Here is a 15,835-nt window from a genome sequence, read left to right on the forward strand (position 1 = left end):
CCGCATTACAGTGTGATGTATTTTACTGTCACACCAGCACTAGTGAGGTTGCCTTGTACACTGCAAGACTTAAAGAGGTGTCCTCTCTTCTCTTAGGTATCTCCATTTGCTCAAGGCAAGATGGTCAAAGTACAGTTGGAGAAACAAAGTGATTGGAGTGAGAAGAGGAAGTGTCATAAAATTTTTGCATAATTACAATTAAGGCTAATTAAATACAATTTTACTAATTTAAACATCTTTTTCTTTCTTTATTCAAAATCAAAATAATACTTAAGTACCTCTGTGATTGGTGATGGTGATTGAGATCAATATCATCAAAGATTTTGCTACTAACTGAATAAATGGGGTCCAAAGGAAATGCATTTTATTGCTGCTGGAATCTAACACATTACAAATTCTCATTAAATGCTTAATTATTACTCTTTTTCAATTTGTTGATTAATTTCTGAAATTATCTACATGATTATTGGTGCCAGCATGGCTGTGTGGCTAACAAGTTGGCTTCCGAACCACATGGTTTTGGGTTCTGTCCCACTGCACGGCACCTTGGGTAAGTGTCTTCAGCTATAGTTCCCAATTGATCAAAGCATTGTAAGTAGATTTGATAGGTGGAAACTGAAAAGAATCTCTTCATATATTTGTGTCTCTTTTTCTTGCCATCATGTAATTGTTGTAAATGAATGTCATTCATTTCCAATATTCTTTGGAAATGTGTTTGGTACAATTCTATATCTAAGAGATGAGGAATTATGTACATTATTTACATTATTTACATTTGACAGATATTTGTCCTCATCTTGTTTGTTGTTAACACGTTTCGGCTGATATACTCTCCAGCCTTCATCAGGTGTCTTGGGGAAATTTCGAACCTAGGTTCTCATTCCTAAAGTACTTTTCAATGTTATTATTATTATTATTCAGGTCACTACCTGGAATCGAACTCAGAATCTTGGGATTAGTAGCCCGTGCTCTTAACCACTACGCCATATGCCCGTGGGCATATGGCTTAGTGGTTAAGAGCACGGACTACTAACCCCAAGATTCCGAGTTTGATTCCAAGCAGTGACATGAATAATAATAATAACATTGAAAAATACCTTAGGAATGAGAACCCAGGTTCGAAATTTCCCCAAGACACCTGACAAAGGCTGAAGGGTATATCAGCCAAAACGTGTTAATAACAAACAAGATGAGGACAACTATTACCTTGCTTTCATTTCCTTTCATCTTAATATCCACCTTTCCATGCTTGCATGGGTCAAAGATGTCTTTCCTGTTTCCAACCTTTACCTGTTTGCAAATGCGGTAATATTTCCCCACAACAAGACATCTCAGAAGATTGGAAATGAAGGGTGCCACTTGTATGACAGCGACACTCGCTTACAACTATATCATATGTTGTCAAGGCAAGGAGACAGTAAAATACACACACACACACACACACACTCAGAATGGGCTTCTTTCAGTTTCCATCTACCAAGTCAACTCACAAGGCTTTGGTCAGCCTGTGGCTATAGTTGAAGGCACTTGCCTGACGACGTAGGACTGAACCTAAAACCATGTATTTTGAAAGCAAACTCCTTACCACTGAACCACACCTGTTCCTTTATTTCAATTAATTTTTGAAATGATGAGTAATTTAGGAAAACCAACTTTATCGTTCTCGCGCTAATGTTTGAAACGTAGATTAACATGAAATTTTTATGGAAGGTTTTAATTTGGATAACTTTAAAACAGGAACTAGTAATGACAGCTTCAGGTGGGTTAGTACCAAAAGATTCAAGTTCTTCTAATCTTCTTGAAGCCGTGTTGTTGTAAAATAAATTTTTAAAATTGCTTTTGATTGGTTCCATAACTTTCAGAGTAAACATGGCTCTGTACATGCTCTTGAAGTTCCTTTGAATGGTAGTTTTCATTTAAATATGTTTATTGTTTGAACTGTGTTTACTTTACATATATTTCTAGCTGTTGATGTTTAATTTAAAACTTCTGTTAATTATCAACTTCTTACCCTTCCAGTCCAATCTGTTTTGGTATCACCTGGAACGAGTAAGTCGCTGCATGAATATTTCAAAATGCGAATGTATTTGAAACTGTGTACTCTGATAGACATTATCAAAGTACATTTTTTTAATATAAATTGTAGTGTACAGGCTGTAGTTTTATATGTAGAGATTTGCTTGCTATCATTATTATTATTATTATTATTATTATTATTATTATTATTAGCCTTTGCTAACATGGACTCTAACTTGGTTTCTTTACTTTATACCCCTTCTCCCTTCTTTTTTTTTATGTTTTTTTTTTTTTTTTTTTTGCTGCTATGGTATTTTTGAAGATTTTGTTCTTGCTTTTTATTTATTGTTGTTCATTTTATTGTTTGTTTGTTTGTTTGTTTGTTTTTTCTTTTTTTTTTCTTGGTTAATTTGGATTTGTGACTTTCTCATCACATGATGTATCTTGCTGCAAGGGGGAAAAAATAGTAATAATAATAATGTTAGTCTTTTAAGAGTAAACATAATTTTGTTGTCATGCTTATAGCTTAAAGCTATGAAAAAGTTTGGTCCACAGGGAGTAAACATATAACCCTCTCATAATACTTTATAAGTTGAAAAACATCAACCTACTAACCAAATGAGGTAATAATAATAATAGTAATAATAATATTTCGAGGCTTGAAATTTTGAGGGAGGGGTTTAGTCAATTACATCGATCGCCAGTGCTCAGCTTGAACTTATTTTATTGCACCCACCCATCCCAATAGGATCAAAAGCAAGGTCAACCACAGCGGTGTTTTGTACTCCGAATGTAAAGAGCTGGAAGATGTGCCACCGAGCATTCTGTCCAGCACAGTAACAATTCTGCCAGTTCATTGCTATAATAATAATCATCATCATCATCATCATCATCATCATCGTCATTTAACGTCCGCTTTCCATGCTAGCATGGGTTGGATGATTTAACTGAGGACTGGTGAAACCAGATGGCTACACCAGGCTCCAATCTAATTTGGCAGAGTTTCTACAGCTGGATGCCCTTCCTAACACCAACCACTCTGAGAGTGTAGTGGGTGCTTTTACGTGCCACCGGCACGAAGGCCAGTCAGGCGGTATTGGCAACAGCCATGCTCAAAATGGTGTATTTTACATGCCACCCGCACAAGAGCCAGTCCAGGGGCACTGGCAATGATCTCGCTCAAAAGTCCTTACACATAATAATAATAATAATAATAATAATAGAATCTGTGTGAAATGAAGAAAGGAGACTGTCCTCGTTATAAACAAACAAGAGAAAAAATATGTCTGTCAATTTCTAGGACATCATCTGTCGATACATAGGATGTATTGTTAGAACCAGCTCAGCTTCCACATGGCTGTAGACATGAAATACATTCACACACAAACACACACACGTGCACAAAATCTCAACTGGATGCACTTAGAACACAGGAAGTTGAGTTTAGTGTTTGACTGTGACTCTAAGGTGTGGAAATAAGCTGTAGATTTTATTACTGTTTGTCATGGTGTTGTGCCCCACAAAAAAGAACAAGGCACTCTTCTCTGACTGCTGTAATTTGATTGATTAACCAAAGGAAAATGCTTTTGTTCCTAATTTAAGTTTTGTTAGCAGTTAGAGAAGGCATCTAACTGTAACAAATATCCATTGCTCCAGCAAGTAAACTACTTCATTAGTGATAGTATGCTTTAACCAAAAAATAATAAATAAATAAAAAAAAAGAATCATTTAAAAAACATTCATAAAATAGGATATAAGTTTATATGTGTGTCAAATTTTACAAATAATAATTAAAATTTCTAACTTAATTGTTTTTGATAAGAGCTCCCACTGGTTTTTTCGTCTTTTTCTCCTTTCTTAATCAAACTTCTTTTACATCCATACACACACAGTTCCATGCTCTCTCCCCCCCCTCCCTCCTGCTCTCTGTATCTCTCTCTCTGTCTCAAAATAGGGATTCAATAACTAGACTGCCAATGAAATAACAACAAATGTCCAGTAGGTTTTGTTGTTGATGCTTATGGCTTTCTTCGAAAGAGGCCAGGCAATACCTATGACTTTTTTTTCCAGAAGTCATTAAGACTGATGACAATAAAAGGGGACCAGCAAGCCATGATTAACAAATTGTCCTCTAGTCAAAACTAGGTGTGGACTCTGCAGAAGCCCCCCCCCCCCCGAATCCCAAGTGATGACGCTAAACTTTGCAGTTGATTAAATCCTATAAACATAGACATATCTAATTAGTAATGGATGGGGTTATCTTCTAACTCTGATTAGAAAAGCGATAATTGTTAGGATACAAAACTTCTCAAGAACTCATAAGTTCTCTTGCGACTGTCATTTAGTTTTCTTACTTCTGGTTTTGAAAATACTTTGGCCAGTGTTCATTTCATAAGAATTTAGAATCTTCAAAAGACATGAAATAAATCGTCTTTAATGGTGGCACTTGAAGTAGATACAGCTGTAAATAATAGCGTATAGAATATTGGATTAGGGAAAAACCCTTGGATGTGCATCTGTCATGTTTACAGATGTGGGTTCAAGCCCCACAAACAGCCTTCAATTTTTTTATATCCAAAGGGTTTTTTTTTTATCCATCCCTGTATTTACACATTTATAGCTTTATCTGCTTCAAGTTTCACAAGACAAATTTTTACAGCCTCTCCTGGCATACAACATTACTTCCTAAACATACAAAGAATCTGAATTCACAGATTTTAAAGGTTTTTGTTTGATGATGCTTATTGGACCCTTCCGATTATGGTAGTCTTTGAAGTGTTGACGTAAAGACCAATGTCTTATACATATCTTACAGCATAATTGCTAATTATTTTATCATCTGCCACCCCTCCTCATCTTGCCCCAGGAGGAGGAGGATAAATAATAAAAATCAGAACTTTTTTTTTTTCTCATTTTGTGTTGAGATTTTTTTTTTATAAGTCAATTTGTTAATTGGACACAGGCGGTAGTTTAAATTGATTACAAATTAGCAGTTTACTAATTAATTAAAGGAATAAAATAAAGGAAAGGCTTCCAGATAGGATAAACTAACTAATCTAAAATTACTGTGGATAGTTTTACTTTTCTTTTTTAATTTTTAAGAGATGTGCGTAATTGCTTGCAAATTTTTCATTTTTTTATACATAAACTTTTTATCATTATTTTGATCTTCTTTCAAAAAAGAAAGAGACTGTTGCCTAGCGATGATACTATATATATATATATATATATATATATATATATATATATATATATATATATATATATATGGAGAGAGAGGGAGGATGTGTGGTCCTTATGCTGTTGCTTGACCAGCTAGAAAAAATGTCAACACTCCCTCATTTACACCCTATTGTCTTACAAGAAAAAAGAGTGTTGGTCATGGGTGGAATGCCTTAAACATTTAGTATTTAAACCAGTCATATGTGGCCCAAATATTCTACCTGCTTTATGTTCAAACTGGCCAGATCCAGCTTCTCACACCTATCCTACAATGTCATTCTAAAAATAGACAATAGCATCATCGAAATCTCAAAGCTACAAGACAGTACATGATTACTTCAAAATAATATGAATAAAGAAGCTTTACATTTGGTAGAGTAATATGAATGTTGAAGGGTCACATGACAGGCTTGTTTGTCCAGGACTAACTTAAAGCTAAACATCAACAACAATCTCATTGTATTTATTTTCATCAGTCTGTGTCTTCAGTTCAAAACATACGAACCTTTTCGTTAAAATATTTACTTTGAGATGCTCTCTGTTTATTTCAGTTAATTTTTAAATATAACAAAGAATTTAGTCAAATAACTTAGCTATCATGAAGTTAGTGTTAAGAACATGAATTGTGACTAAGGTTTGGTGGAAGATTTTAATTCCAAACTTATGAAAACAAGACATTTGTACTACAGAGCCAGAGGCAGTTTCAGCTGGGTTGGTGACGAAGGGGTTAAGTCAGTGGTAGTAGGGGGGGGGGGGGGGGGGGGTATCATAATCATTTAGTATTATAGACTTGGTATGTTGTGTTGGCAATTGCCTTGGTAACTATTCAATAAACTAATATCTCAATTTAATATCCTTTCTGCTATAGGCACAAGGGCTGAAATTTGGGGGAAGAGGGCCGGTTGATTTCATCCACCTTAGTTCTTAACTGATACTTATTTTATTGACCTCAAAAGGCAAAATCCGCCTCAGCTGCATTTGAACTCAATGTAAAGACAGGCAAAATACCTGTAAGCATTTTGTCCAGCATGCTAGTGATTCAGCCAGCTTGCTGCCTTACCTCTGAATTTAATATCAATAACCAGAAATGCATGACTATCACAACCTCTTATTTTGTCTTTTGTGCCGAAATATTCTGTTTTCTTTTTTTTTTTTTTTTTTTTTTTTTTGTTATTGTTAACCTTAATATACTTGGAGAATAATTTTTTTTCAATTATTATCAAATTTTAATGATTTAATTAAAAATTAACTTTTGCTTCACTCCCAGGGCATACTCTCCAATATTTTGAAGATCTGTATTAAAGTAGATATTTTTTTAAAAGCTAAACATAACAAAAAGGAAAATCTTTTTATTCTTTCTTCTTTAACCAATTCTATCTCCTGCGAAAAATACTTTTGAGATAGCTTTATTATGCACATAGTTCATTTTATTATTACTTCGGGAGGGGGGGGTTATTCCTTTTTTTTTTTTAAGTGAAATTTTAGCATTTTTAAAATTTATTTCTATAGATAGCCTTAGCTTCTTTTTGTCATATAATTCTGCATATATGGATAGTTCACCAGCCAAACTTCATGTTAAAAAAAAATCAATATTTTCCATTCCTTTGAATCTCTGGTAATTTCTTCTTAACTGACATTTAAATTTCTTCATCATTGTTTAATTTTTTTTTTTTTATATTCCTTTTTTCCTTAATTACCATATTCTTCTAGCAGAACAAGATCCAACCAATACATGGCAAAGCATATTGTTAAAATGCTGTTAAAAATTTCAATTTGTTGGATTACAACTTTTTTTTTTTAATTTTGTTTTAAGGAAAATTAAATTAAATCAGATTAGTGGATGTTCAATAATACGGCATTGAGTCTTTCTAAGAATGCAGTGATTTCTTTGTTAGAACTTTTGGCTATTTTCAAAAGAGGAGGGAGAAGAAAAAAAAAACATTTATGAAGCTGCTAGTTCGTATGATTTGAGCTTTATTAAAATTGTTTCAGCAAATTATTTGATATTTGAAGTTGTTTCCATCTTTAACCGGTACCAACCAGTTAGCTAGAAAAGAAACAATATTGAATAAGAAGATGCCTAGGACACATAGGAAACGAATTCTTTCCTCCTACTCCCTTTCTGATGCATTCCTAAAACTACTCAGACTTCTTCCCCCTTCACATTCCTCCCTAAAAAAAAAAGTCACATTGCATACATTTCTAGTAGCCCTTAAGAAACTTCATACTATCCTAGATTAATAATAATAATAATCATTCCAAATTTTTGCACAAGGCCAGCAATTCTGGGGTAGGGGTAAGACAATTACATTTTCAACTGATATTTATGACACCTATTTTATTGACTCTGAAAGAATGACAAGCAAGAATTTGAACTCAGGATGTAAAGACAGACAAAATACCACTAAGCACTTCACCTGGCATGCTAACAATTCTGCCAGCTCAGCATAATAATAATAATAATAATAATAATAATAATAATAATAATCCTTTCTACTGGAAGCACAAGGCCTCAAATTCGGGGGAAGGGATTAAGTCAATTACATTGACCCCAGTGTGTAACTGGTACTTATTTAATCAACCCTGAAAGGATGAAAGGCAAAGTCAACCTCAGCGGAATTTGAACCCAGAGCGTAAAAACAGATGAAATACTGTTCAGCATTTTGCCTGGCGTGCTAATGATTCTGCCAGCTTGCCACCCTAATAATCCTAATCCTAATCCTAATAATAATAATAATAATAATAATAATAATAATAATAATAATAATAATAATAATAATAACAATGATGAATAGTGAATGTATTTTCAATGACTCTGAATATTATTTTCTAAACCTAAGATAATAATAGTGGAGGCCCAGTGGTTAGGGCAGCGGACTCACAGTCATAGGATCGTGGTTTCGATTCTCAGGGCGGGCGTTGTGAGTGTTTATTGAGCGAAAACACCTAAAGCTCCACGAGGCTCCGGCAGGGGATGGTGGCGAACCCTGCTGTACTCTTTCACCACAACTTTCTCTCTCACTCTTACTTCCTGTTTCTGTTGTACCTGTAATTCAAAGGGTCAGCCTTGTCACACTGTGTCATGCTGAATATCCCCAAGAACTACGTTAAGGGTACACGTGTCTGTGGAGTGCTCAGCCACTTGCACGCTAATTTCACAAGCAGGCTGTTCCGTTGATCGGATCAACTGGAACCCTCGACGTCGTAAGCGACGGAGTGCTACAACTAACTAAAACCTAAGATAATAATAGATTGGCTATTTTCAAAAGAGGAGGGACTCCTAAACCTTCAGAAACAATAATTCTAAAACCATTTCCTATAACTGCTCAGCTTTCTGATGCTGTTTAGATAATCAATGTTGTCACCAGCCAATGGAAGGGTCTTTTTGTGGTCATTTGGCCTGTTGGAAATAGCAGCTAAATCTTGCTCTACTACAGAGATTCTCAGACTTATATAGTTTAGTGCTTTCACCAAATGGTATTTTCCAAATGCCCCCTCTCTGTATTTTGAAAGAAAAATAGTTTGTTCTAACCAAACAAAGACTAATTTTACACAGTGCTTTATTATCAACATGTTTGTATTCTCTCCTATCCAACATGTACTCTTTTCTTTTTTTTAAGTATTTGCTTGGACTGGTGTCCCCTTTGCTAAATATTTATAAAAATTACTAAAAGTAGGCAAGGACTTGTATAATGAATTTCTATTTAGGTTCACTTTATTAGTGCATGTGAATAAATTATTTAAAAGAAAGATTAACAATACAATTTAAGCTTTAAATAAAATACTAGTAATTAAAATACTATTGGTGTTAACAAATCACACATACACACATGCACATGCAAGCACACACATTTGTGTGTGTGAATGCGAGGGTACATGGCTTAGTGGTTAGTGTGTTGCACTCATAACTCTAGACTGTGGGTTCAGTTCTGGGATCTGTATGTGTGTATGTGTACATATATATGTGTGTGTGTGTGTGTATATATGTGTGTATGTATATATGTGTATATATATATATATGTATATGTGTGTGTCTGTGTGTGTGTATCAAGAATTGAGAAAATGTGAAACGAGTTATGTCCATCAACAAATTATAGTCCGAAAATGAAACAGTTAAATAATTAAAGACATAACTATAACTATTCATTGCCGTGTTTCTATGGAAACACATTGCCTTTGTTTCAATTAATTTTGAAAATCCTGAAGAATTTATTAAAATAACTGTTGTCGTGTTTTAAGCCAGTGTTTGGAACATAAATTAACGTAGAATTTTGTTGGAAAGTTTTAACCTAGATCACTTTAAAACAGTTTGTATCATAGAACTTAATGGTTAGTATCAAAAGGACTGAACACCTGACTTCCCCTGCCCCTATGTTATTCCCTTGACAATTGCTGACCCCCCTTGTGAGTTCACAATGATCCCTCAAGTTAAGAACCACTTCCTTAGTACATTAGGCAAGAAGAGCACATCTGTAAATGTGGCCCTCAATGTTTTTCTACTGTGTGCTTAGGAAACTAATGGAATGGTTATAGCCAGAATGTCTCCCATCATCATTATATTACATTGCCAACATCAACAACTACAATTTTAATATATTTAATGCAAAACTGTATTTACCTACGAAAAACCTTGTGCCTAATAATTGCTTAATACACAAATTTTGAAACTAATAATCATTATTAGCAATCTGATTTTACCAATAGTTTGATTAGATAGTTTATTAAACATTAAGACTGTTGGTTTTTATCAAGGTGTGAACATTCATATTAAATTTTCTTACCTTTACAAAATAACTGATTATTAGACAAAAGTCATAGTTTTTCTTCCTACAATTATTATTATTATTATTTAATCTAATTATTTATTTCTTGACAATTTTTTTAAAAAAATTATTTTGATTATTATGAAGCACATAATTAATTTCTTACAACTTTCTTAATGAAAAACCTAGCATGAAAAGGTTTTACTTATGCAACATTTTCTTGAAAAGAAGGAAATTAATTTTTTTTTTGTTTTGTTTTTATTATTATTATTATTTTGTTTGATTTTTAATTTGGGTAACATGTGGAGCTGCTTTAGTTTTGTGATGTTTGTGGTTTTCTAAACAATTCCCAGTCAGCGCTTTAAATATTCGTTTTGGTGTTTTCTTTCTTGTTTGTTTGTTTTTGTATTGTTTCTATGTTTTGTTTCTCTCGTGATTGTATAAATGTTTGTGCTTGAGTTTTTATCCAACCGTGGATACAAATATGAGTCTAAGAGCAATAGCCACACACAGTGCACTGTTCCATTATTGGTAGGACCATCCAATGAGAGGTGTGTGTGTGTGTGTAAAACATTGTGTCAGCATTGAGCTGTTGGTTTCTCATTTTATAATATATGCATACTCTTTGAGCAAATACTTTAGAACCAATCAAAGATGAACAAAGTTCATTTTATTCAAATTAGATAAATTTGATTGGTTTAGTTAGACCAGTGGTTCCCAAGGCAGGCAGTACTGCCCCTTGGTGGGGGAGATCTGGGAGGAAAGGAGATTGAAGAAAAGGGGAGCGATAATGGAGTAGTCAAAAGGGGACAATGGATATAAAGAAACCCAAGATAATGGGTTGATTAGATTAAGTTTTACTTGTGAAATACAGTTGTTTTGAATTTGCTGCTGAAAGTGGTCTATGTTTGTGGTGGTGCGAGGAACATGGCCTGGGGGCTAAGGGGGCAACAGCCTGTAAAAGTTTGGGAACCTCTGGTTTAGACAGTCGACATCTTGAAAGGCTTCACTTTTAAGATATTACCTTAACCTGGGGCAATAGCTTGGTTGAGAGGGGTTGTCATTAGTGTATTGCTTGTAATGGGAAAGCATTGCTTTTTCTATATGTTTTAGAGGTTTGAAAACTGGTTAAAAGATTTCTACTAAGTCATTATGTCTCTATCTATGAAACTTTTGATTAAGCCCATATATATATATATATATATATAGAGAGAGAGAGAGAGAGATAGATATAGATATATAGATATATATATTTGGTAGCCATGATAAAACTCCGAATAAGTGTCACATATTTTTACAAATAAATTCCTCTATTTACATAATATCAAGGTCTCTTTCTTTCTTTTGTTGTCCCTTCTATCAATGTATGTATGTATGTATATATATATATATAGTCCAGTTCTTGCCTTCTTTACATTGTGAATATAAAGAGTGATTTTTGTGTGTCTCTTTAGAGTTGAATCATTTGTGAAACCATGAGTTTTGTAGGTGTGTAGGACATGACCATCTCCTCAGATGTCAAGTGGCCCTTGAACATCTGAAGAGATGGACATGTCATGTGGAGCTAAGTGAAACTGTTATTAAATTTCTGTGTGCTTGTGTGTGTGCATGCGTGCTTGTGTGTATATGTGTGATTTGTCACAATCATTAGAATGTCTGATAAAATGCCTTGAAATAGTCATTCTGGCTTTCTGCAAGTCTGAGTTCAAATCCTACCAAGGTCAACTTTGCCTTTAATCCTTTCTGGGGTCAAAAAAGTCCCAGTCAAGTATTGTGGTTGATTCTTTTTTTTCTCTCTATTTCTCACATTCTCTTACTCTGTGTTAAAAAAAAAATTTTTTTTAATAAAATAGAATAAAAGTCAGCTGTGTCCAGATTTGAAAAATGAGTGAGGTCTGCCAGGTTTGAAAATTCCCCAAGACACACCATCTGCCACAGCAACACCCCTTACAACCCCAGCATGAGTTAAGGGAAAAACACACTCTGTGGTTACAGCTGCACTTAATTTAGTGTCATGTGACTGCATGGATGACTGAGAAAGAAACACTGCATATGGGCCAAAAGAACCTGAACATTCTTTGGTTGCATCAATTGTTCAGCACTGCTGAAGGGATAATACTGGGAGAAGGTACCAAAATCACTGAGATCTCCCAGAATTACTTTTAATGATTACAGGTGTTAGGCGTAGTTTTGCATTGGAATTCATTTGGCACTATCTACTTGATGTTACACTTCACACTTCCTATTGGTAGATGAACAAAGAGACCTAATGTTCATATATTATACCATCATGGTTATAATCAACATTTAATGTCTGTTTTCCATACAGACATGGGTTGGATGTTGCGGACGGACACACACACACACACATGTATATGTTTTCTCCTGATTGTATTTTTTTCTGTTTCATATATATATATATATATATATATATGTGTGTGTGTGTGTGTGTGTAATGTTTGTATTTTTACTTAAAACTGACAAATTACGTTTGTATTATTTTTAAAAAATTAAATTTTATTAATTACCTTGTTTGGATTATAATGTTCTTTTAAGCTTCCTCTGTGATGATGTTATTCAATCAGACCCACCCTTCCCTGATTATTCTCTCATATCTATACGTGTGTATATATATATATATATATATATGTATGTATATGCGTGTGTTTACATGTGTAATGCTAGGCATGGGCTGGTTCTTGTTGCTCGTTTGGTATTAATTATACATCAATCTACTCATGCATTATAGTGATGTTTGTCTCTTCTAATTTCACACTAATAATTATTGGTAAATCATTAAATGCTATCAACCACATAGTTGAGAGGGTTTTTTTTGTTTTTTTTTTTTTTCTGTGACCAACTTTTACATCTTAAAATTGTGTGCGTTTGCAAACGTATACATTTGTATGTGTACATGCATATATTTACATATGCACATGGGTGTGCATTTCAACATCTGCGTGGTTTTTTTGTTTGGTTTTTTTTTTTTGGTGGGGGTGTCATATTTGTATTTCTACTGCATCTCATTGTTATTTATGGGTTTTTGATTTTCTTTTCTGTTTTTTTTTTTTTCTTTGTGCTCAAAGTTGTTGCATTAAAGCATGTACTTGCAGCATTGTATTCATGACAGTCATTTTTCTCTATTATCTATTATTGAAATACTTTAACACTATAAATTATAGTCATGGTTTTTTTTGGGGGGGGGGTTGTCCCCTTTTTTTTTTTTTTTTTTTTTTTTTTTTTTTGAGAAGAAAAGCTGATGTTTTGGGTTTTAGTGCTGTTGATTTTTTTAATGTATAAATTCCTGATCAAAGAGAATTCGACAAATTTCAAACTAAATGCATCTTTTAAGCTAAAAATGTAACTCGTTTGTTAATCAAGACCAGAGAAAAAAAAAAGAAAAAAAAAGAAAAGAATCGGAGAAAATTATATATATTTTTTTGAATAATAACAAAAATAAAATAATTCATACTTTTAATATTTAATTATTAATATTCAGCTAATGGGAACACTTCTTAACAATGTGAGTGGTGCTGTTGCTATAAATGTGCACAATGTTTTACCAAAATAGCTTTCTCTGTTTCCCATTTATTTTCTTTTATCTTCATTTGTAAATTTCCAAAACAATTTCGACTTGGAATTAGCATCAGCATTGCCAAATACGGTAATTATTTTGATGCCTAGGCCTATAATGCATTCCTTCCCATTCTGCCATGGAAGAATTATGAAGAAAATAAAATTGTGTTTCTTAGGGCTCTGGGTGATTATTAAAATGTCTTGCAGGAAAATGGTTTCTTATAATGCCATTTCTTAATTAAACTTCTAGTAAACAAGGTTACAGGAGCAGGTATGGCTGGCTGCATGGTTAAGAAACTTGCTTTGTAACTATGTGGTTTGGAGTTCAATCCAGTGGCACCTTAGTCATGTGCCTTTTATTATAGCCGGAGACAATCGAAGCTTTGTGTATGAATTTGGTAGACGAAAACTGTGTGGAAACCTGTGTGTGTGTGTCCTCCCCTACCTTAACTGGGGTTGGTTTGTTTATGTCTCTGTAATTTAGTTCAGGAAAAAAATGCCAGTAGAATAAACACTAGATTTTTAAAATATTTGGGTTGAGTTGTTCAACTAAACCTTTGAAAGTGGTGCCCCAGCATGGTCGCAGTCCAATGACTGAAACAAGTAAAAGATGAGTAGTGGCGGTGGTGGTGGCAGTTTTTATTGTTTCTGGTTTATGTACAATGCCTGCAATTTTCAGTTGGGAAGGGTTTAGTTGAAACAAATGACCCCCAGCAACTTCATTGATGCTTTATTTTGTGGCCCCAAGAGGGATGAAAAGCAAAGTCAGCTAAGGTGGGATTTGAACCCAGAAAGTAAAAGAGCCGAACAAATTCTGCCGGGCATATTGTCCAACTCTCTAATGATTCAGCCATTTTATACAAATGCATGTATAAATAAGTACAGCCTCAGGAGCCTCTCTGTGGTCACTCATCCTGCTAGACATGGCAGCCAAATCATCTTCCGATCAACTTGGCCATTATTAAACTGGAGCTCGGAACATAAACTAGCATGGAATTTTGAGGGGAAGTTTATAATTAGTTATCTTTAAAGCAGGAAGTTTATATCATAGAACCAGTGGCAGTCTCAAGCAAGTTGGAATCAGAAATTAAGACAAAAAGGATACATTATATGAGGCTGTCCATGCTTCTCTGCTATGCAATGCCACACTTCTACGTAAGCATCACACAATCTGGCCTTTATTCACAGAAAGAATCCCTTCCTTTTTTGCCAACAAGGGTAAATAGCTCCTTGATCTGTTGGCTCTAAACATTAAGGCTTATTACTCTCAAAGTCATCCTGATAATGTTTGCATAATGTCTTCTCTGTGGAAATTCATTTAAAATGCAGAATACACGGAAGAATGATTTAATAATTTTTCTAATTGAGTTGCTGATATTTGCTTAGCTTGTTAGTATAAAATTCCATAATTTAGCATTAATTGGAAATGGGGTGAGGGAGATTTCAAAAGGGAAAATTCAGTGTTGCTAAAAATAATTAGCCAAGAACTAGAAGGGAGGGACTGTTGGGTATTAATTAACGGTGGCTAAAATTCTTTGAAAAGGATTTTGGGTAGAAATTTAGGCATAACTTTGGAATTGCAATTAAATATTTTAGGACTTCATTCTCTCTCTCTCTCTCTCTCTCTCTCTCTCTCTCTCTCTCTCTCTCTCTCTCTCTCTCTCTCTCTCTCTATCTCTCTCTCTCTCTCTCTCTCTCTCTCTCATACATCATATATTGTATATAGTATTACATCATAACCATGTAGCACGGCATTTTATACCATGTAGTGTGACACAGCCTACATTCAGTTTAGCATTTAAACTGGCTGTTGTTTCCAGCCTAAATATTCTACCTGTTTTATGTTCAAACTGACCAGATCCAGCCTTTCATACCTACCTTACAATGTTATTCAAAAAATATACAATCACATCATTAAAATCTCAAAGCTATAAGACGATGCATGATTAATTCAAAATAACGTGAATAAATAAGCATTACATTTGATATAATAATCTGAATGCTAAAGGGTTAAAGTAATGTCTCTAAGTTATTAGGTGATCCATTACTGAAATAATGTTTGTAGCTATTGATGTCGCTGTATGGTTAAGAAGCTTGCTTCCCAATCATGTGGTCTTGAATTCAGACACTCATTCACGACAGGCTTCTTTCAATTTCCATCTACTAAATCCATTCTTAAGACTTTGATGGGAGACACTTGCCCAAGGTTGAGAAGCAAACCTGTTCACCACATAACCACACCTCAGCCTTTACATCAC

At 34.1% G+C, this 15,835-nt stretch overlaps 1 protein-coding gene across 50 annotated transcripts in view; it reads left to right on the forward strand.

The window, feature by feature from the left end:
• The window catches only part of LOC106872674 (bromodomain adjacent to zinc finger domain protein 2B), a 269,963-nt gene that overhangs the window by 217,533 nt on the left and 36,595 nt on the right, over positions 1–15,835 (forward strand). For 38 of the 50 annotated variants that reach the window (XM_089364670.1, XM_089364684.1, XM_089364669.1 and 35 more), the window contains one exon: positions 2,020–2,049. The exons of the other annotated variants lie outside the window; for them this stretch is intronic. In XM_089364670.1, coding sequence (XP_089220796.1) covers positions 2,020–2,049 — 30 coding nt within the window. The remainder of the gene's footprint in view (positions 1–2,019; positions 2,050–15,835) is intronic. 50 annotated transcript variants of the gene reach the window in all.

Source organism: Octopus bimaculoides, chromosome 16 (assembly GCF_046866305.1).
Source record: "Octopus bimaculoides isolate indiv1 chromosome 16, ASM4686630v1, whole genome shotgun sequence".
Classification (NCBI taxonomy): domain Eukaryota; kingdom Metazoa; phylum Mollusca; class Cephalopoda; order Octopoda; family Octopodidae; genus Octopus; species Octopus bimaculoides.